General features: G+C 34.7%; 1 protein-coding gene across 2 annotated transcripts in view; it reads right to left on the minus strand.

The window, feature by feature from the left end:
- Positions 1-4,465: 4,465 nt before the first annotated feature.
- LOC140748953 (OTU domain-containing protein 7B) overlaps positions 4,466-24,065 on the minus strand; it is a 30,083-nt gene continuing 10,483 nt past the window's right edge. The window contains exons 2-10 of one of the 2 annotated variants that reach the window (XM_073081926.1): positions 22,356-22,409; positions 13,888-14,022; positions 12,363-12,513; positions 9,561-9,811; positions 8,814-9,058; positions 8,040-8,245; positions 7,171-7,617; positions 6,519-6,661; positions 4,466-5,428 (exon numbers count right to left, since the gene is read on the minus strand). In XM_073081926.1, coding sequence (XP_072938027.1) covers positions 5,271-5,428; positions 6,519-6,661; positions 7,171-7,617; positions 8,040-8,245; positions 8,814-9,058; positions 9,561-9,811; positions 12,363-12,513; positions 13,888-14,022; positions 22,356-22,398 — 1,779 coding nt within the window. In that variant the 5' untranslated portion in view covers positions 22,399-22,409 and the 3' untranslated portion in view covers positions 4,466-5,270. The remainder of the gene's footprint in view (positions 5,429-6,518; positions 6,662-7,170; positions 7,618-8,039; positions 8,246-8,813; positions 9,059-9,560; positions 9,812-12,362; positions 12,514-13,887; positions 14,023-22,355; positions 22,410-24,065) is intronic. The other variant, XM_073081927.1, reaches the window with a different exon arrangement.

Genomic DNA, 24,065 nt, shown 5'->3' on the forward strand with positions numbered 1-24,065 from the left:
TTTAAACTATAAATTAACCGCGCTGAACTATGGATTCTGCGTTGTCATAAAATAGTCCCTTTTTAACCGACTTCATTATTAATTAAGTAGCTAACTGAAGAAATAGTAAGAACTAGTAGATTTCTTAGTGCATTTTTGTGGAAATTGGATTTGGACAGTTAAGTCATGAAATATTTTAGGTAAGTAGCTTTATTAGATGAGTAAAATACATAGATTGATCAATCCTCATAATTGAAATTTGCGTAAATAAAGTGTTGCTACCGTCTCCGTTCTAAAATGTCCCCAATTGGTTTGAAATATCATTGCGTAAATTATATAGTACCAGTTACTTATACATACATTTTCTCTTAAAATATTTTTTGTTTAACAAGAATTAAAAAATACTTAAATGATAAAAACGTCCTTTTGTGGCTGCATTCAATTTCAAGTCGGTAAAGTATTTTTCTATTTTACTTATCAAAGGTAAAATAGAAATCCTATTTTAATTCAATACCATGTGTTATTTTATCTGGTATTCTCTATAAGTCATTTATTCATTAGTCAACAATATATACTTTAAATATATAATTTAAAGAAGTAAAAGGGTGTAAAGAAAACAAATTCAAATTCGTATGTAACCATTTATATGTCTACAAAACATGATATGCAATCTCTATGTTATTACACGTTATTATGAAAATATATAACATTATTCATCATCTTTTAACACTTTTAAGTATAAGTATACTTTTAAGTTAATGTTTAATAAGGATTTTTTGTTTTATACACAATTTTGTCATGTTACATCACTTCTACAGTTACGGCCGAAGCAGACGAGCTACTTTTAGCTTTTTGGCCACAGATCTGACGTTTTGGCCATTGCAACGTTGTCACTTCAAGTCTTGGTGACTTACGGCGTTAAGTCGCATTATCGCGAAAACGCACGATTTTGCTGCTACATGCGTTTTCTCATTTTGTTGTTGCATCGAGTGTCTAAAACTCGACACTCGATATGTAGTATTGGCTCAAATCGCAGATCGCCAATGCTTAAAGTAGCATGTCTGTTGAGGCCCTTATAAGTTATTTCACAGATCTTTAAGGCTAGATCATAATGGTGCCATCACATTAAATTACAGACTTTGTGATCTAATTGAATAATTTGATGGCACACTATGAATACAAAGGTAAATATAATATTAAATGTTAATTAAATTTTACCCTATGTGTGTTGTTAGTATAACAATCAAAAAATAACAAAACAGATTCCTTCATAGAATATTTAGTGAGGTGGGAGAATCAAATTAATAACATCTGATTTTTGGAAACTTACATTCGATTTCCCTTATTCTAATTCACTCATAGCCTAACTTTAATCTAAATGTACAGGACTAGAAGATCGAAAATATTTTTTTATATAATATATATATTTTTTTGCGAAATAAGGACGGAGACTGCACTCCAAGCTCATAATTTGACAATAATACTTTATATTCATGAAGTACATACAACCACACTATAATGTAAGAATTCAGTTCAGCTAAAGTGCTAGTTCACATGTTGGCCGAGTCGTGTTAATGTGAACAGGGCTGTTTAAATACATATTGAAGCTTTAAAGGCAAAATTTACTATGTGACATTGCGTAAACATTACTTGAGATTGATTTAAAGTTGAAATATTAATAAATAAAATGAATCACCTTATTGTTAGATTAAAATGATTTTAACGTAGAATTACTTTCAATCCAACAATTGTGTAAATTTATTTTATTTTTTGTAAATATTGCAAGTTTAAATCACTCTCCGGTTTGTCTTTATGTCGCTTAGTATGGATTATTTTTCAAAGGCTTTTGGACCCACCAAATGTGAACTGGCGTAATGTTTACCCTGACACCAGTGAACATACAAGGTATATAAATATTTATTTCGAAAGTTTTATACATAATGATTCTGGTACATCAATGAGGTAGACAAAGAGTGAAGTTATAAATATAGTTCAATATTTATCAGGTTGAAAAAGTGAAAAAACATTCCGGTTTTCGTTCTGGATATGTTTTAAATGGGTAAAACATTATTAATACTGTCTGATTGGCATTGTGGTCTTCTACTTTTATGCACCTACGTATTAGTAGATACTAAAATTTATCTTATTTTGAAATGCTCGTCTACTGTTTTTGATGAAGCAGAATCAATGTTACAGTATTGTATAGATATACTATACTTAAGTATAATGTTCCATAAGTTCCATCTTGAACCTCTGACGGTTTAAAGCCAACTGTTACAATTATGTATATATAACGTTGTATTGTCCAGTGTCACCTCGGTCCCTGGCACAAAATTTTGAACACATTTTGTTTTCACATTCATTCAGTTCAATGTTACAATGTTAACCAAGAATCATAACAATTTGGAATTTTAGTGAACGTACGTGTTAACGAAAACTTAATACTTACCATTCATATCCATAGAATTACAGAAAAGGGGACGTTCCAATAAATAATCACGACAACTAATCATATTATTGATGTCTTTAAAAAGAGAAAAGGGCCATCGTCATTGCAATTGTCAAATGGAACGCGGGGACACTTATCAACATCAAGACAACATACTTATATACTCTAAAATTTCAATATAAATTTTAACACTTACATTCATAATTAAGTACACAAATGGGTATAATAGATAATTTTAATTATTTAAACAAGCCATATATATGCTTTACGATTGAAAAAGTAGGAAAAAGGTAAATAGAATGTAACACGAGCAACAAATTTATCGAGTAAAGACAACAAAAATGATATTGTAATACGAATGAGAATAAGAAAAACTTAGATATTTTTTTTATTCACACACTGAATCCTCACAATGAAATGTGGTATATTCTTCAATTACAATTAATTATTACTGGAATACTTTTAATTCTAGTTGCCATGTCATCATTTGGAGATACTGTTCACAAATATTGATCACTTTGTTGGCTTTACTCACATTTGTGTGCTCAATTTATTTTTCCCTATGATTTATTACAAATAAGTATCGCTCGTATTTGTTAAAGTTACAATTAACATATTTTATCTGCTATTTTAATATCATTTGTAGAAGTCAACAAGCCATTTTGGCACTTATTAATATAAACAGCCAGTAAGGAAATTTGAATTACATTAACATTATTCTATAGAAATAAAATTAAATATTTGAAACGACTCTTTGATTTAATATATGAGGAGTATGACAACGTTACATATTATGATATCACATTAAAATGGTTTGAAACACGTAGTTAAACTTACTTGTATTGATATATTTAAAAATCGTTAAAAATACAGAAGAACATAAATATCATTTGTAGATTCCTACGACATAAAGCCTATTATTGTAAAACTTGATTCACATTAATACTAGTTAATTTTAGGAAGTTTCAGATGAAGTTAAATATTTAAAAAACCTTATGTCATACATGATATTGTGGAAAACATGTTTATAGTTCGACAAATACTATCACTATTATAATTGTTTCCTTTAATCCTTTCCAAGTCATCTTCGTCATTTATTAAAACAACTGCCCTTCAAACTGGAATTTATTTATTATAATTTATAAACAAGACATTTTAAAGAATATATTCAATAATAATAGCCTTGTCGAACTACATATTTATTTCCATACAAATATTAATTTGGAAGGTGACATAATAAAAAGTTATTTAAAAATTATCTAAACATCTTGTAGACGTAGTTTAAACGAAATATAATCTATTAATGCTGAAAATATTGATTACAAAAATAATTATTTATTAAATTATACATGAAGACGTTTCGTATCGACGATCTTCAAATCCTTGAGTATAAAAAATAATTTCTTGTAATATCAGATGTATTGTATCTTATAATTATTAAGAAAAACATATATACTAGTAAGATGTGGCTCGTTTTTAGAACTGAAATGTATTTATTAAAATCAACATTACAAAGGATGTTAATAAAAATTATATGAATGCAGTTTTATTGTATTTATTTAAAGTATAAAAACAACGTATTTTGATTTAGTTACTTTTATAAATAATTTTGACTCAAGTAACGATATTATACTTATTTTTTTCAACGAAAAAACCGTACAACTATACTGATCCCAGCAAACAAAACTCAATTAAAACTTTCACTTAAGAGTAAAATATCGAAAAAAATGTTATAAATACCTTACAAACCCTCATCTGTATTTATAAACGCTTAATAATAGTGTTTTAGTTATTGAATGTTTTATTCCTCTCTATTACATTATTTAAAGTAAATTTTAAATAATGAACCAGTTAATATTTCTTGAAATATTGGTTTAATTTTAGCTGCTTGTAAATTAGTATGCTTATGTTCAACCGCCACTCAACATACACTAAGAAAAAAAAACATGCAATAACTTAAAATCTGTCATAAGCGTCTATAAACAAGTGCCGAGTCGACATCCCTCTTCACTCAGTCACTAGACGATCTTTTACAGCGAATTACAGCGGAGCTGCAGGGGTGCGCACCGCGAAAGGTGGTAGTAGACGACGCTGTAGTGACTGCAGGCGGGCGCATCACTAGTAAAAGGTGGGGTGTGACTACAATCCCAACTGTAGGCATTCACTGGAAGTAGGACTCGTCGTAGTCGACGATTCAGTTACTGCAGGTGGGTGCACTGTGAGCAGTAGTCGTAATACGGGCAGCCACTGCAATCGTACCGTTAGCCTCAGTCGGCCTTACAGTCGCTGTATTGTCATAATAGTCATAGAAGTTGGTGCACCGCGAGCAGTAGTTGTAATACGGTCCAGTCACTAGTCTGTCATGTGAGTAAATTTAGCTGGGGCTGTAGTTACTGCAACCACAGCGTGCCAGTAGCGGGTGTAATGTAAAGCTAGTTACTGGAGCTTGGCGCACTGCGAGCAGTATTCGTAATACGGGCAGTCACTAGTGTTCGGCGCACTGCAAGTAGTTTAAATCTGAGCTGCAGTCACTGTAAACGAACCGTGACAGTCAGCCCTGCAGTCGCTGAACCAACAGTACAGCAACTGGAGATTGGCGCACCGCGTGTAGTTTAGTCGAGGCTGCATTCACTGCAACCGCTGCACTGTGCAGCTATATTCGTAGAGCTAAACCGCCCTGCAGTCGCTGCACTACCACCTATACTCGCAGAGCCAGCTACTGCAGCTTGGCGCAGCGCGAGCAGTAGTTGTTATATGAGCCTGTTACTAGTTTGGTGCAACGCGAGTAGTTTTAGCCGACGCTGCAGTCACTGCAATCACCCTGCAGGCGCCGCACCGCCAGCTACTGCAGCTTGGCGCAGCGCGAGCAGTAGTCGTCGTAGTCGGGGCTGCCGTAGTACATGCAGAGCGGCGCGCGGCACGGGCGCGGCGCGGCGGGCCGGTCGTCGTAGAACGTCGAGCGCGACAGCCGCAGCGTGCGGTCCGCCGGCACGCCGCCAACTGTATCATACAGATACATATTATATGTAACGTCGATATATTACACTGTATAAATACACGATATTGTCTTTTTTAATTATTAAGAGTTAGCCAAGATTAAACGTAAAGCTTTTTATAAGTAACTATGTAATAAATTAACGGTTCTTATTACATAGTCAAATGTTTTATTTACAAAAAGGAATGCAAAAAAATAAACCTATCATAAAGCGGCATTTAAAATATTTTTTGGGCTTTCAATACCTATTCCAAATATCTATCTACCTATAAGTTTTAACTGCTCGCTGTTTTTGTTTCATAAACCGATTAGTATAAATTAATTTCTTATAATATATCATTATTCTTGTGTAAGTATCATTATTAAGTTATAAATTTATAATATAATCAATATAATTACAAAACAAAGAAAATATTATAATAGTTTCAGCTCAAAAAGAAAAAACATGGTTTAACGGGTATAAAATTATTTATTTTTAAATTATATTTTAAAGATAATGTAATATCAGTATAATCCACGTCAAATCCGCTCTGAAGTTGTTGTGTGCAGGTGTCAGTCAGAGAGCCATTGAGGTCGAACGCAACTACGAGCATAGACTCCATAGTAACAGTAAGGGCAAACTAATGCAGTTATCTACCCGTGGGCGATAGCAGGCAGCAAGGTGCCGGGGGGACCCGTGCTGTCTTCGTCCCGGTAATTTCTACAATTTGCTGTAGCGACGCGACTCATTTCTATATTCAGAGCGGACTAGTAGTTTGGCACGGACTACATCAATAGTTTGAAGGTGGTAGAACCCTTTGTGGTTCGACTCCGGCGGCACCACTGCCACACCTATTTCTACCTAAGAACAGCAGTGTTAGGCACTGCTGTGTTTCGGTTTGAAGGGTGTGGTAAAGGAGACAGACTTTTCCGAGGCGTTCCAGCTTAGTCCTCAGGGGTAGCGGCGCATCTGTGGCCGAGCTCAGGAAGAAATATCTAATCCTATCTGGGGTTGATTACAGATGTCCATGGGCGGCAGTAGCCACTTACCATCAGGTGGACTGCATGCTCGTCTGCTACTCCTATATTATAAAAAAAATGCATATCTCCACGTACCTCCCGGCCTGGTGCCGGGGCGAGCGGCGAGCGCGCGCGCCAGGTCGTGCGCGGCGCGCGAGGCCTCCGCGTAGAACTGCGAGCGCCCCGTGCCGTAGCGCGGCGCCGGCGGCGGCTCCGACCTACTCTTCTCCGCTGTGTACCTGCGACGAGTAAACGTTTTTGTATGGCGAACATTTTGAAAGCAATTGCAGCGTTGTACGCGTGACAAGTGTGGCATAAAACATGCATATGATACGACTAAACGATTTGAACGTGGTAGAATACTTTGTGGTTCAAATGATCGCGCTTGATCATTTCGAGAGCAATTGCGTACGCGTACTCGTGATAAGTGTGATAAAAACATACATACAATACAACTATATAATTTGAACGTGGTAGAAGCCTTTGTGCCTCGTGGCTTTTATGATAAGGGCGATAAGGGACCTATACTTATACGAGGCGTTCCGCATACGACAATAACGACGCATCTGTAGCTGATCGCCGGTAGGGTTCTAATTTTATCTGGGGTTGATTATAGGTAGTCTGTGGGTGGCAGTAGCTACTTACAAATAAAACTATATCTGTTCTCTTTTTGGTAACATTACCATTCTCTATCCTTTATTTGCTATTTATTGTACAAATTCAAAAACAAAATATTTAATAAACTCACCCAATCCAAGCTTCATTGAGGTAGTTCTTGACCATTTCCTCCTGAACAGGTGCTCGGGCAGCCAGCACTCTACAGCACAACACTTCACACGTGGACTGCCGCCTCATAAGCCCCTCCTCCGGATTACTCTGACTCCCACTACTTTTACCCGTCAGTTTCGCCATCGACCCGAAGTTCTTCTTCAATTTACTACTCATAGACCTACCAATACTACCAAACTGTTTGGCAACGGAGTTCATTTGCTTAGAACTTTTGGTCGATAGAGCGTCTAGGGATCTTCTCAGCTCTTCTGGTGGTTGACTCTGGGATAAACATTCCACTCTCTCTAAATCTAAGTAAGCTGCTAACATGGAAGAACGTTGATATTCATCTGGAAGAAGGTTGTTGATAGTCTTTTGATCTGGTTCCAGATCCCAACAGAAATCTTCGCCTGGGTCCACGTTGAATCTGAGAAGAGATTTGTATTGGAAATAAGTACACAAAGAAAAATAATGAAGTAAAGTTTTTCCGAAAAGAACAGCTAAAATAATTTGTAGAATATTGCGAGTCGCCATTTAACCAATTAATAACAGTTCGAGAAACCGTGTACCGTATTTAACATTCAATGAAGTCGGTTAAAAATAATAACGCCTTAAATGTTTATAAGCCAATGTTAATGCCAATGCTTAACATTCTATGGACTGATTGCCCGTTAATGATATTTTCTAATATGATTTGAAGAAAATCAGATGGACTGCGTTGGAGGCACTCTATGTTAAACAGGTTATTAATCCAATTGTATAACATATGACTAAATGTAATATTAAACGGAGATAATTAGTTTTTAGTTCGAAGTTTTTACTTTAAAAATGTTATAAAAATAAGTTTACCGTATGGGCATCGGGTTTCCAGCCTGGTCCTCCAAGGGCACTCTGGCCCCATCAGTGGGTAGGGGCTCACACGGCACCAGCGCCGAGAAGTGACCAGCATCGTACGCCAGCAGTATGGGCGCTTTGCTACACACTTCAGGCTCCAGTTCCAACGGTAAGTAGATCCCGCCGAAGGGAATCGGTGCTATGGGATCGCCCCGGAAATCCTAGAACGAATTAATTTGATGTTTTAAAATATGTGCAGGACGAATATAAAATATGTTCCATTGATTCCATCAAAGAAATCTACGAGTGCAAATGTGTGAAGAAGTCTCTGAACTGTCGTTTGAAGCGATAATATAATATTTCAGTTGTGTTATAAGGTATTTAGAGTACTAGAAAAATCACATTATCGAATCGAAAGGTAAGTAGAGATTATCGATAGTAAATAATTTCATTTCTTCAATCATTCATTCAATAGTTGGATTCATTCAATGAGGGCACGTGACCACTTGCTATCAGGTCCATCGAACCACTTATTCTACCTTACACATCTATCCTTTATATAAAATCCTCGTGTCACATTGTTAGTTACTGTACTCCTCCGAAACGGCTTTACCGATTTTCACCAAATTTTATATGCACATACAGTAAGTAGGTCTGTGAATCGGCTACTATCTATCTTTCAAACCCTTAGTGATAAGGGTTATTCACCCTCAACATTTTTTTATTTATATGGCAACACAACGTTTGCCGGGTCAGCTAGTTGTTCTATAATATAATTTGGAACCTTACCCTAAGCGCAACATCAGCGAACACAACAACCGGCCGTCGCATCACATGCGCCAACGCGAACACGTGCAAATGGTCCAGGGAGGTGTAATGTGGGGCGGCTGAGGGCTGATGTCGAGGGCGGGGCTCAGCGGATGCTGCGAGGACCGCATCGTTCCAATCTCGCTCCCATTCCGCCTCTGTCGGTGTGAGACCGGCTCCCCGCAGCGATATGCTCTCCGACCAACGCCAGCGGCGTTTTATTGCATCTGTGGAATATATAATGGTTAAAATTCACCTGTATGTTAGTAACTTGCGATATTTTAGTGGCGTGGATTGAACAGGGCAACTGAAATAAGAGAAATACAAGCGAGTGAGAATGCAAGTACAATGCAAGGTTTTAAATCGAATGTATGTGTCTGTATACATTTAAATAATATGGGGAAGAATGAATTTGGATAAAAATATAAGCAAAGAAATAGTCAGATGTGTCTTTTCGTACCAATTGACCTGATTATCATTAAGTTGAACCCAAAAGAAAGTTTGAATGATTAATGTGTATTCTTTAATTGTTTTGGGCATTCTTGATTTTTTGTATATGAAGTAAAACCAAAAAGTAAACATACACCTGTTAGAAGAGTTGTTTTGAAGGAAACTTTTTGCTATGTAGAAATTTCACAAGGAAAGATTCGAATACTTATTTTCGCAAAGAAATACAGAAAGTTTTGTACGTACCAAAATAACTTTAATTTAAAACAACTCTTTACTTACTAGTAAACGCATCGCCACCTTCCCCAGAGAGCAACGCCTGGATCTTCGTTCGCAAGGCGAGTAGTCTGTCATGGAAACCGTATGCCGCTAGCGATGCCGCGTGTGGTAGACAGTTGCCGTCCCCTGATGTAGCTAGGGGTAGGAGTCTGGGGGCGCCGGGAACTCGGCCATGTCGCCACCAGTTGAGGATTGATGCTGATTCTAGGGTCACTAGTGTGGCGGTTTCGAGGAGATCTTTTTCGATGAATATTCTGTGAAATTTAAAACGTTTCTAAGTCACATAGTGCGGCGTTGGCTATTTATTTCCTTTGTTGGATGCTATTATTCATATGTTTATAAATTAAGTTGAATATAAGTAGATAGAATACAAGATAACTTGCTATATCTGAAGACTTTTGGAACGTCATAACTCGCAGTGAAATTTGAAACAGAACTCTTATTTTATTCTTGTTTTTTTTCTAAGTTCAAATTCATGGTACGTGATTTTCGAATTTAATTTACGTACCTATTTTGTATAAGATCGAATTATGCACAGATCAATGAATTTATAGTTTTATGAAATTTTCGTTCATCTAGAGATAACCAAAGCCCTTGAGAATCGAAGTTTATCAACTGGAAGACGAAACGAAAACCCCAACAATGTCTACTCTACAGCCCTGTGCCTATATTTAACCCCTTTGATCGTAACAGACCATAGTGTTATAATCTAGTATAATAAAACCATCAACCTAAGTCTTTCGCATTAGTATCGCTATCGATCTTACAGACTTTAGTTAGCGAGAAGGTTAAAACGCAAACCAAATAGTTCAATGACAGGAAGGAGTGTTGCGTGTCAGTAAATTGGCTTCTTGCCACCGCCACGTGCGAAATGGAACTTATCATCGTGACTCGCCTCAAAAGGAAGCCAAAAAATGGCTGCCATAAAACAGACTCATCACGTGTCAATAAATATATGATTAATACATGAATCCCTCGTGATTAAGTTACTACTAATACAATGTATCTCCATATTTACACATACACCACGAGATATTATTTATAGATATTAATTCCAATAAATATACAGTAGTTACGATTATTTAAAACAAAACAATATCGTCACCACAACTCTACTCATTTATTATTATGAAAAACCAAATAATAATGAGAAATCCGATAAAATAACAATGTGGAATTTTGGTTTAATCATTTTCATACAGACAGGGATTTGCCCAACGGTGAGACAGAGGTCGGTAATAATGACTAATGACGTATGAGGTATAGTCCGCGCCAAGCTATATAGTAAGCTTTGAAGTCGTTGCGAGGAGGTGCAGTCATACAATTGCTATGGCGACGCGATTCATTTCTATATTCAGAGCGGACTAGCAGTTTTGCGCGGACTATATAACGTGTTAACTTGTGACTTACACCAAGTGTGGGATCATTAAACATAGTCACGATTAGCACGTAGGTTTTATGACCGCAATACAATGTTTGAAATGGGGAACAAAAAACTCATTAAATTTTTAAAATAAAATGTGTGTATGAGTTTAATGGTCGAGTAGATTGTAACTGGAGCATTAGTTGTATCAAGTATAATAAAGATATTCGTTGTTTATGCCTAAATGAGTAATATTTTAGGCATGACATAAAACCGGTGGGTATGCATATGAACCTGGTGTTTTTGTAGTTGAATACGATTATGCTAGAGTACTACCATCTAAAATCTGACTTTTAGACATATGTCTTATGTCTAAAAGTCAGATTTTAGACTTATTCTTTAGGTATATGTCGGTATGTATCTACATAACGTCTCATATTTTATAAATATACAAAAAAATGTTAAAGACGGTAAATCTGTGGTAAATCTCTTCGTTGTTCGACTGCGGCGACACCTTTAAGCTTTTAAAAATTGCGTAAAAACAGCTGAATAACGATTTCAACGATGGATTAAGGGCAAAAACTAACATATGTAACTAATAAACAGCTATTACGTGATTTTTAGTATATTACGGATAAGTCTGAAATCTGTCAGATAGTGTAAACGATATCAGATATTATATACATAGTAAAATCAGAAAGTAAGCTTTGTCATAAAAGTCTACTTCACTTATTGTGTATGCAAAAACATTACAGTAACTAGGAAATATAATAGATGACAACATTGCAACATAATATCGGCAAGAAATTATAGCACGATTAGGAGCACCATTACGCAAACTCAGGCGAGGACGTAAGTGAAGTAATCTGTAAAACCAATTAGCAGTGCGGTTACCAGTCTCAGCTAAATCGCGGAGGACATACCTATAATTATGTTTATTGCGATATACATATGAATATTGATGGATAGTTCACAACCGAAAATGCATTTTAGCGTCATTCGGTTAGTAAATATTTATTTTAAGTAGTCACAAGAAACTTGATAATATAATGAATACTCGTATGTATGAAAAATCTATCATAATATGATTTTTTCGTCCATCTGTGTTATCATTACAAAATTTTCTGTATCATACTATTTTAACAAAGAATACCTTTAAGTAAGACATACATATCTCTAAAATATACTTATTTATCTTATTACACCTATATCTAAATCATTATAAACGAAAATCTATTTTGATAATATGCTGATGAATGAAGAAATAGCGTGAAGATGCACATACTATTAGAACTCTTTATCGTTCGAATATGACAGACTCGTCATGTTATTTTATTGCTATAAGTATTAACAATGTGTCGATTCACAAATGTTCATTGACAACCGTGAGGAGTTAGTCAGATGGATTACGTAAAAAGTATTCAAAGGGTACTATGCCTCACCTAAAGTCTGGAGGGTAGACGGAGATATCTGGCAGCAGCAATATGTGATCGGAGCTTAGTGTGTTAGGTTCTGGTTCTGTGTTACTGCGCAGCGCCCACACGAGACCCTCGTTGTCTGTAGCCCGGGAGATCCCCCGGGATAATTTGCGGCCTGTAACAAGCACGGAACAAGTAAAAAGTATGTCAGAAATTGTACTTAAACGGAAACTTGAATTCGAAATTGGAACCAAGAATATTTTCAACAGCTATCGCAGCTCTCGTTATATTGTGAAAAACAGATTTTTAAATCACAGTTATATCTAAAACCTTTTTTTCGTCTGAAAAAAATACTTTGTCGGGTTATTATGCTTGCTTACTTAGCTCATAACTCATTACTCTAGCTCCATGCGTATGCTGCCGGCGTGAATTACCAGGTATTATAGGGAAATTTCACATTTATGGGTATAACTATCTTCCATACTTTATTAGGTATATAGCATAGGTACTCAGCAATGTAGTTGTCAAGATTGAAGAAAAGGCTCGAAATCAACGACTAATAATGTTTTAAGTAATCTTTCAGAATAGCAATATCATAAAATCGGAAACAAGATTGATAGATGGGCGTACCTTTACTAAATAACTTTCAGTCAGTTCGTAGCATAAAAGACTTACGGTGACTTAGCTAATGCATGAACCCTCAGGGGTTCAAAATTCGACCTAAGGGTTAACTGTCAAGGTGACCCTTACGAAATGCCAGGTTCTTTTATACTATGAAGTGGTTAAAATAGTGTAAAAATTATAGCGCATTCACGTGATTACGGTGGTATCTTTGAAGCTACCTATATACCTACATATGAATTATACAATGTTATTGATCTTGAACAACATTGAATGCAGTCACTCTTAGAATGGGTGTCCGCTATCAAGTTTTCAACAAATTTAACAAATGTGAACAATGTCTGTACAGAGTTTGTTTATAATTTCAAAGTTATTATCTCTGTATAAACATTTATGCTTGGGCATAAAAACTGTATAATGTATTTTTAAATCAAAAGTGAACAAAAAACATATATGTTTGGTAAATTATTAACATTTCAGTATCCTTTATGCCAGAAGAATGATATCCAATAGTTATTCACAGTCTACATTTTTACATAACCCAGATCCTCAATATTAGGACAAAATTGGAGGAAAAGGATATCTTATTGGCAATAATATTTTTTTCTATAGGTCATCCTTCGAAGCAATCGAAACACTCCGTAGAAGTTTCAATTTCTTGCATAACATAGAGCTCCCGGCTTCAATCAGGGCGGTTATTACGTCTATTGAGACCGGCCACTTGAGTTTATTGAAGGCTAAAGATATACCCAGGTCTTTTTCCTACTATCTACAAGTTTAGTTTGTCAAGGTTGGCGGCCAATGTGACCAAACACAAGAATCCTGTAACAAGTCAAAGCCTAGCTTCGAATACAAAGGATTGTAAACAAAATAGTTCGTGGTTGGTTGAGCATGACCACCCAGTTTTAAATCTATAACTAGAACTTACATTCTGGAGCCGGTGTGAGCACGAGATTGGAAGGGGCTGTGTAAGGCATTGTTAGGTCTAAGGAGCTGACTGATCTCTCTTGAGTGACGACGTCGCCGCCCGCTCGAGGCCTCAGTGCTGCATTGTGCACTCTCTCTGTGAACAAGTAAAATATAAGGTCAAACGTTGACTTTCTATAAAAGCCTAGAGTACAAGCCATGATCATGAGTGAAAAATAAAAAAGTGGTAGAATTCTTAATTTTCTGACTACGGGACAGATTCGCTATTTCTGTCTTATTAGTAGGATTATGCGCTGTTGTAATTTACTACAGGACAGTAGAACCTTTCGCTATTTCTGTCTTATTAGCAAGCATTTAGCAAAATTAAGTGTTGTTGGGTTTTTGAAGTGTGGTAGAAATACACTTTCATAAGGCATTTCTATTTAGTCCTCAGGGTAGCAAGACGTTTGTGGCCAGTAAGTCTCCAGAAATTAAAATTTCAATCCAATTTCAAGTTTACAGATATTCATTGACGGCACTAACTACTTACGATCAGTTACATTGTAAGCAGGATTGCCACATAAATAAAAATGCGAATTTAACATAATAAAGGTTTATTGTAGGTCAATCCTTAAATAATGTACAAAGAGGATAAAAACGTGGAAACTGTCTAATTTTATTCATACAAAGTTTTCGCCCGGCAGTGTTTTTAAGACTCCGTATTTTTTTAAGATTACTTACTAAAAGGAGTAAATACTAAGAACACATAAATGTTATTTATTTTACTGAGATATAGATTATGTAATGTATAACACAGAATATTTTAGTGACAAATATTAACGATTATTTTATCAACATAGAAATTTGTGCAAGCTAGTAGGTAGTAGACGGCGCCACGCTTGTGACCTTAGATAAAATTACATACAAAATCATCCATACTTGTGACGCGCGCCTGAATTACTAACTTCGATATTTTTGTCACTATCCTGCTGAGAATTTGATGCAGAGTTATTTTTAAGTCGCCTCGTATGTCTGTCTACGCGTGTTTATAATGTTCCTCGTTTTAAAAGGGTAATTTATAAATACTCCGTTACGGCCGCTCGGCTTACTGATTAATCGACATTTCCACGGAAAAGAAGCGACTTGGTTATAATATCACTGGCTTTATTCTTGGCAAAGACATTTAACTATTAGCTAGCCCTTTATATTTAATCTCTTTGATTTTTAGTCAACGCGTGGGCATAACAGTTTATAAAGGTTAACTTACCAAAGCAGTAGCAAACCTTCAAGCAAGTAGCAGTAGCAAGTAGTACTTGAATTTATCTATTTTGGTTTTCCTTTTCAGCGAAAAATATAGTCAAGAATAGTCTCTGAACTTAGCTAATTTTGGCAGCAGGTGGGCGTACCGTATTCTTTCCTTTTTCCCTTTTATACGCCCAATACAGTTAATTTGCCTTGTATTTCACAAATACAGTTTTTGCCTCATTAAGCCCATACAAACCAGCTATTTGTGATTCGTCATAACATTGACAAACAGATGTCTTGTAATACCTATAAGGATTTCTACAAGGCGTTTACTTCAAAGTCAAAACAAATTTTAAACTGTATGTAGATAATTAGTTGTATAATCTGGCGTTCAAAAGGCATTGTACGGATAAATTTCGTTTGCTTCAATATTAAAGACTTAACTATTATAAGTTGAAACAACAGCAACACAAACAAATAAGGACTGTCTACTGAGACAGACCTTATTACACTCATGATGAAATCTGAACTCAACAACACAAACTCTACTTCTATAAGGTAGAAATAGGTGTGACGGCGTTGTGGCGTTCCAAAAGTATAATATGTAAAATGTTAATTGGATTAGGATAAGAACGTTCTTTACACATTAACATTATATTCGTGAAATCAGATACTAGTTGACAATATGAAGAGGATACAGCAAATTCAATCGTTTTGTAATGTGTGACTCTAAAAATAAGGTCCAATAGGGAACAAAACTGAACAAAATGTTTACTGGAGTAAAAACAGGATGTGCGCAAGTCACTGATTAGTTAGGGGCGGTGGAGCCAACAACCGGTGGAGACCGTTTCGACCTGTGGGGTAACTACGCCGCAACTGTCATAAAAGTTTATAAAAAATAATTATTTTTTTCAGCAGGTAAAACTTTGGCATCATGGCCACAACTATTTTTGTTACATCTGCAGTGAGCTGTGTCTTATATCTTGTATGGAGGATTATAATATGAAGTGGGCACTATTGTTCGTTAGTTCTTGCAAAGAAAAAATACAATGCGTCGTCTCGGTTAATATGTCGTAGTAAAATGAAGAATTCGTCGTTTTACAGTAAATAAGATGTAAGTTTAATTAAACAATCACATCACTATTAAGTAATACCTACACGACAACTGATAATATTCTTATATCAATACCAGTAAAAACTAAAACTTGCATACTTTTTATTTTGAAACAACGTAATATATTTAAAGAAAACCGCGTAAACATTCGTTATTTAGACCAGAATATTTTAGACTAGATTAGACGCTTGGTAAAACAGCACAGATAACACTCTAGCTGCGACGTATACATAATGCTAAGTTCATTCGCCTTAAAACCCACACGCATAGTACATTGTTTAGATTTCATTATATAAAAAATGTGTAGGAAATTAGGCTAAAGGCGATACTACATTGCTTTCGAAATAACATTAAATCGAATAGCATTGGCCCAAATTTATACAATGGCTAGAGGAGACAATATGAGACAATGGGACTGCTGGAGCGAGGATACGATTGACAGCTTGAACACTTCCGGAGTACGAATCGATGAGTACCTAATGTAATGGGAGATAATTTCTATATTTAATCCGTGAAACTTTATTATTACTTAACGGATAGACATTTGACATTTTTATAGCACGTATTAATTGGCTGCTATAACAATAAAAACTAAAAATAAAAAGGGGATAGAAGAAACCGACATTTTTCTTTATTTCTCATATTAACTATTGAACTGAAATAGGAAATTTTAAATGTTCACAATACAATACTGCCTGCTATAATAAGATTAACAAATATTAAAAATAAAACGGTATAACTCTCCATAATAATATGCGAGCTCGTCTCATACTTTGTCGAATATTCTAAATCATTAAGAACAATTTAGGTACTCCAGAATATAACCCGTCCAAAAACTTAAAACACACAGAAAATACAAATTCCATTTTCGTTTATTTATCAAGACAGACATCAAGACAGTTTCGTGCATTCCATGGTATAATTTAAAAATTTAAAAACTTTTCTATTCGTGTTATGTCATTTCTCCACGCGACCAGTGTTTGCTTCACACGTTCGAAATTCAACTTGTAAACAATTCAATAGCTTGTCCTTGGTAAAGTAAATAGTAAATACACTTTTTATTCTACTTTTTACCAAGTAATTAAACTTGTTTTTCGTTACCACTCGGGTTACTTTAAACGCAGTTTACACGCGGTGTGGTTTTTTACATGTTAGTTTATTTGAAAATTCCTATAGTAAAAAATACAATTTTACAATGTTAAATGGAGTACTATTTATGAATTTTGAGCACATATAAAACTTGCATACTTTTTATTTTGAAACAACGTAATATATTTAAAGAAAACCGCGTAAACATTCGTTATTTAGACCAGAATATTTTAGACTAGATTAGACGCTTGGTAAAACAGCACAGATAACACTCTAGCTGCGACGTATACATAATGCTAAGTTCATTCGCCTTAAAACCCACACGCATAGTACATTGTTTAGATTTCATTATATAAAAAATGTGTAGGAAATTAGGCTAAAGGCGATACTACATTGCTTTCGAAATAACATTAAATCGAATAGCATTGGCCCAAATTTATACAATGGCTAGAGGAGACAATATGAGACAATGGGACTGCTGGAGCGAGGATACGATTGACAGCTTGAACACTTCCGGAGTACGAATCGATGAGTACCTAATGTAATGGGAGATAATTTCTATATTTAATCCGTGAAACTTTATTATTACTTAACGGATAGACATTTGACATTTTTATAGCACGTATTAATTGGCTGCTATAACAATAAAAACTAAAAATAAAAAGGGGATAGAAGAAACCGACATTTTTCTTTATTTCTCATATTAACTATTGAACTGAAATAGGAAATTTTAAATGTTCACAATACAATACTGCCTGCTATAATAAGATTAACAAATATTAAAAATAAAACGGTATAACTCTCCATAATAATATGCGAGCTCGTCTCATACTTTGTCGAATATTCTAAATCATTAAGAACAATTTAGGTACTCCAGAATATAACCCGTCCAAAAACTTAAAACACACAGAAAATACAAATTCCATTTTCGTTTATTTATCAAGACAGACATCAAGACAGTTTCGTGCATTCCATGGTATAATTTAAAAATTTAAAAACTTTTCTATTCGTGTTATGTCATTTCTCCACGCGACCAGTGTTTGCTTCACACGTTCGAAATTCAACTTGTAAACAATTCAATAGCTTGTCCTTGGTAAAGTAAATAGTAAATACACTTTTTATTCTACTTTTTACCAAGTAATTAAACTTGTTTTTCGTTACCACTCGGGTTACTTTAAACGCAGTTTACACGCGGTGTGGTTTTTTACATGTTAGTTTATTTGAAAATTCCTATAGTAAAAAATACAATTTTACAATGTTAAATGGAGTACTATTTATGAATTTTGAGCACATATTTTAGGTACTTACGGTACTACGAAACTGTTTGTCCGGTAAATAGTAAATTAGAGAATAGTTTTTGACTATTATTCCGTTCAGGTAGGTATTCTGTCTGTCATATTGAGTAGATTTTGATGATTGTTACGATGTTACCTGTCCTTTCTACATTGTAATGTGAGAAAATACATTAATGTTTATAAAATATACGGAAGTGGCAAACTTGGCAATCGTTAATAACAGGAAGATAGAAGATATAAGTTAAAACTTTTTGTCACTTTGTGGAGTCATAAATAATCAAATGCTTGGCCACTGTCAAGATGGCAGATTGTGTCTAAATATTTCACAGAAGGACCTATTTGTGAAAGATTTAATTACGAAGAGTTTAAATGCTAACGGCAACGTTAAAAGTAAAAACGAGAAAGTTTACTTTAATTGTCGGAGTAATATGCAAGTAGGGATGAAATAAAGAAGTATTATTTTTTTTTTTTTTTTTTTTTTTTTTTTTTTTTTTAATAATATAAGAATAGCAGACGAGCATGCAGTCCACCTGATGTGGCTACTGCCGCCCATGGACATCTGTAATCAACCCCAGATAGGATTAGATATTCCTACCTGAGGTCGGCCACAGATGCGCCGCTACCCCTGAGGACTAAGCTGGAACGCCTCGGAAAAGTCTGTCTCCCTTACCACACCCTTCAAACCGGAACACAGCAGCGCCTAACACTGCTGTTATTAGGTAGAAATAGGTGTGGCGGTGGTGCCGCCGGAGTCGAACCACAAAGGGTTCTACCACCTTTAGAAACAAAAAATGCACGATTTTCATGAAACTGATCAGCCATTGCTGACATTAAACGCATCTGCTAGTGTAGACTACGTCTACATGTGGGTAATAATAATAATAATAATATTTCACAGGACAAAGTATCATTGTTAATCAGTCACATAACTTATTCCATGCATTAAATAAACACTATCTAAAAACAATTTACTCTAAACTCGACCAAAAAACTAGCTAGGACGACATCATAATATAAACCAGATGGGAACACGAGTCCAGCTCGATCCAGATATTTATAGAGCATAACATATTAAATTTGGGGCAACGACTCGTGGGCGAAATTGGGATATGGCTACTCCAGATAATCTATACCCAATTGTCTGGTATTCAAGAGAACACTTTGCGCTCAATACGATTTTATGAGACTTTTGATGCTTTTCTTTATTACCGGTCGTTTGAATATTGATACGTAGACTTTTGTCCGCCCTGGAAACTTTCAGCTTATGTCATCTATATTTAAATATACCATAGATTCATAGAATTTATCTGCTTAGGAAACATTCACTTCATTATCATCTAGACCAATAAATTATTTTTTTCCCGCCTGAGATTTAGTAACATTCGATTTTCCGTGTTTATAACTTTATCATCAGTATCATTAAGTGCCTATAAGACTCTGTTTTTATTATTGGAACTCATGTACCCAATCACATATTTTACACATTTGTAACAAATTTTATATTTTTGGGGAGAAATAGGAATCTTGTGTTACTCTTAAAACATAATTGAAATTGTTGACGTTATATACGACAGGTACTAGCATTTTTGTAAGGCTACAGCAGTCTCCATTTATATTGCAAACCTTTCTAAATGTAGGTCGCCATTGACCGCTCACAACTTTTAGTAATAGCCAATTTTATTGTTTTTAATTTAAGCAATGAAAATAAATAGAATTGTTTATTGCAAACGCGGAAATTATTGGCAGTGCTGTAAAATGTATTATATTAGGGTGACGCATTTTATTACGTGAAAAATATATAATAACGAGTCAGATAAGAATCGGATATGTATTATAATATCTATTTATTATCTTGAAAACATGTTTTCAAACAAAGCTTAAAAATCGAGAATAAAAAGCAATTGTCTAATTATGTAATTCTAAACCGATAATACAAAAGAGTTGCATCCTACCGACTATTGTTTCTGAAATCTTATATATAAAATTCTCGTGACACAATGTTAGTTACCGTACTCCTTCGAAACGACTTTACCGATTTTCACCAAATTTTATATGCATATTCAGTAGGTTTGAGAATCAGCTACTACCTATTTTTCATACCACTAAGTGATAAAGGTTGTTCACCCTTATCTTTTTTTATTTATATTGCAACACAACGTTTGCTGGGTTTATTAATTGATTATTTAAACTTTATTTTGTATCTATCAATAAAAGTATATTAACATTTATTAAATTAATTATTTTATTTTCGCTTTGTTATATGAATTAATTAATCAAATTGTTAATATCTCTGAAATTCCTTCAGTGTATTTTGATTTATTTAGAAAACTTTATTTAATTTAGCCTAGTCACTATAGCACTACGATTAGACGATCCAACTAAGATAACCACGGGCGGAATTCAATCCACTTTGCCTGCAAAGGCGTGGCTCCACATACTCCACATACTGACCGGAGCGGTAGGGGAGATCTCACTGCTGATTGCAATACAATGAATGACAATAATACAACGGCTAAATTAATAACAAATTGAGTTATAACGGTTACAGCGTACGAATCAAAACTGAAATGTTCCATTATCCTTGTGAATATGGTAGGTAATAACTACGATTATATTCTGTCTTTTAAGATATATTTACAGAATTGAAATGGATGAAATATTTTAATGAAATTGCGTCGTATACAAATTATTAGTATTTATCCCCTTAACGTTGTTAGCTATCGGTCCGAAAGTTCTATATTTTACTATCAGGAAAATTTACAATCTAGTGAGACAATAATTAAAGTCACTCATAGTATGCCTTTTTACGTCACACGGCAGGTACCTACAGCACTATTATAAGTAGTACCAGTAGAGTAAGAGAACAAAAAGGACACCGGACTAGAATATTTACGAAACTTCGGACGAAGCCAATCATTTAGCGTCTAGATGAGACGTTTAAACGAATCGCTTGTGCAAGTTGAATATTTCTGATACATTCACAAAATACGTCGCCGTGGGGCTATTACCAGATGACTTGAAGCTGGAATGTAAACTCGTTAGGCAATAATGCTAACTGGACGAAATCCAATCCACTCGTTTTACACACACGCTATGTATAGTTGAGTGTATAGCAAGCGGCCTGGCGTTACGGAATTACTGACCGTGATCGAAGGAAGTAGGGGCCAGACAATTGCTGTTTTGTCAATAGAATCATGTCAATTATTTATTTAAAACTTTTTATATATCGCCAGCTTGCTGTAGGAACTCATTATTTGCAAAAAAAAACATTAAGCGGAGTTAAATAACTACTTAATAGTTAGAATACTCAATTGATTTTGATATATTAAGTACCCTAAGTAGTAGTAAGTAAGTACCTTATTGTGATATAGGGAAATCGATTTATGGCAATTTTTTTCTACTAAAAAAATATGTATCACCATTTTTTACAATAAATCGAAGACATTCCGGAGTATATACATATGTTTAAAAGCAAGGTTACGTTTCACCGGTCTAGCTCTAGGATAAGCGGAAAGCAAAAAGTTGTATTGGATGGAATGGTGTGAAACCCTACAAATATTAGCAGAAGGAGAAGGATTACGGCCATATTGGATGATAGATAAAGATAAAGATAAAGGATTGGTAGTTATTACGAATGAGCAAGTATTAAACATTGACTGTATAAAGTTTCAGCTTCACAATATTATCGATGAGTAATTATAAACATTTATTTGGACAACGGACAAACAACACTAAAATTATATTTACCATCTGTACGCTTTTCAGCAATTGGATTGGCTTCCATTACCATGACGATTTACCCTGAAACAATTGGAAAGGTTTTGAATAAAATTCCAAAAAGTTATCATTGTTATTTTGAACATAAGGTTTCCGACAATATTCCATTCCAATAATTTTCTTTTTCACGATTTTTAGACCTACCTCCGGCAAAAATTGAATTTAAACGGTACCGACACCAATTTATAATAAACAAAAAATATAAACTTTTCGTAGAACCTAAATAAATATCCCCGAAAACGAATTTGGGTTTGTTTTGATCAGCATTATTTACAACGCAAGAATGGACTCATTTTTAAAAGCCCCAACTTTTCCTGCCCGTTTTTGAAATTACGTATTGTTTACAGCAAGCGTTGCCAAAGCCAAAAATGAGTAATGAATGCAAATATATGTAGTGGCAGTGACACACAAGATATAGCAAGGTTCAAAATAGCCATCTAAAAATATCCGACCAGCTAAAGTTGTCCTCTGGTATTTTTTATTCCTCTCCTGTGTTGTCATTTTTTGGAGTCATTAAGAGGGGCGTAGGAGGTCTTGACATACTGGTGGTCAGAGTCGAATATTCATAAGTCGATTACTCCAGATGCATACACAATTAGATATGTTTTATTCGTTGCAAGTCAAATGCAGGAAGACAATGATTTAATTGCGTAGAACTAGGCTAAGAGGATCAGATGAGGTCAATTATTATTTATGAGCACAAAACACGTGAACGTACAAATTAACATAGATAACATTTTACTTCCTTATAAGATTTTTAAGAGAACAAGTCGTCAAGGTGAACCACGTTACTAGATAAATTATTTTCATTTGTTTTAGTCAATCAAGTGTAAATATTCGTCTCTACAAATTGTATACTCACATTTTAGAAGTTATTTCTTATTGGTTTTTAATAAAGTAAAATCATTTATATATTTTTGTACAAGATACTTAGACAAACCGTTGATTTGATGGTGCTTTCATCGATGTGGTTTCAATAATATATAAACACGGAATCAGTTTGTTATTGTAAATTAGATACACATCAAATATTCCTCTATATAGTCGTAAATTTCAATGATAACGTACATGAGGCGGTTTCGAGGGATCGAATAATATTTTTTTATAAAGAAATCATAAACTGGAAGATCATTTTACAAAGTCAAACCTAATTGGTTTTTAAACTTCTTTTTTTAACCATTTTAGATAATTATGCATCCAATCAAGTTGTGAAAATAAAACCATTTTTACCTCTATTTCACCATGTTTCTCTGTTCCGTTGCAAATTGGTAAAATAATTCCACAATCAACTAACATTACATTCATTCATCTCAGTCTACAGAACGTTCATTCAAAAAAATATAATTGATTCACAAACCTAAACAATCTTACGTAATGATTCGTGTTGAGTCCTTATAGAGGCTGACATTGGGTGTGGGCAAATAAAGGCATGGAAACAACTCTGTGCAGTGGGCGAAACCGAGCGGAGAACCGCTCGTCACCATGTCTATACAAATAAAATTGTGTCTCTGTTTGTTTCAAATAATTGTTCTAAACTTATTTATAGTCGTCACAATTTAATAGGCCCATTTTGACTTTAATCCAACTTCGACACAAAGATTATAAAAAGGTTCTTTTTTTTAAGTTTACCTCAAAAATATTGTGACATTAAAGCGTCGTCTGTTAGTTCAAATTAGCCAT

The sequence above is a fragment of the Epargyreus clarus genome, unplaced genomic scaffold (genome assembly GCF_041222505.1).
Source record: "Epargyreus clarus isolate Ecla_fem2 unplaced genomic scaffold, WU_Ecla_fem_2.2 ptg000017l, whole genome shotgun sequence".
NCBI classification, from domain to species: Eukaryota; Metazoa; Arthropoda; class Insecta; order Lepidoptera; family Hesperiidae; genus Epargyreus; species Epargyreus clarus.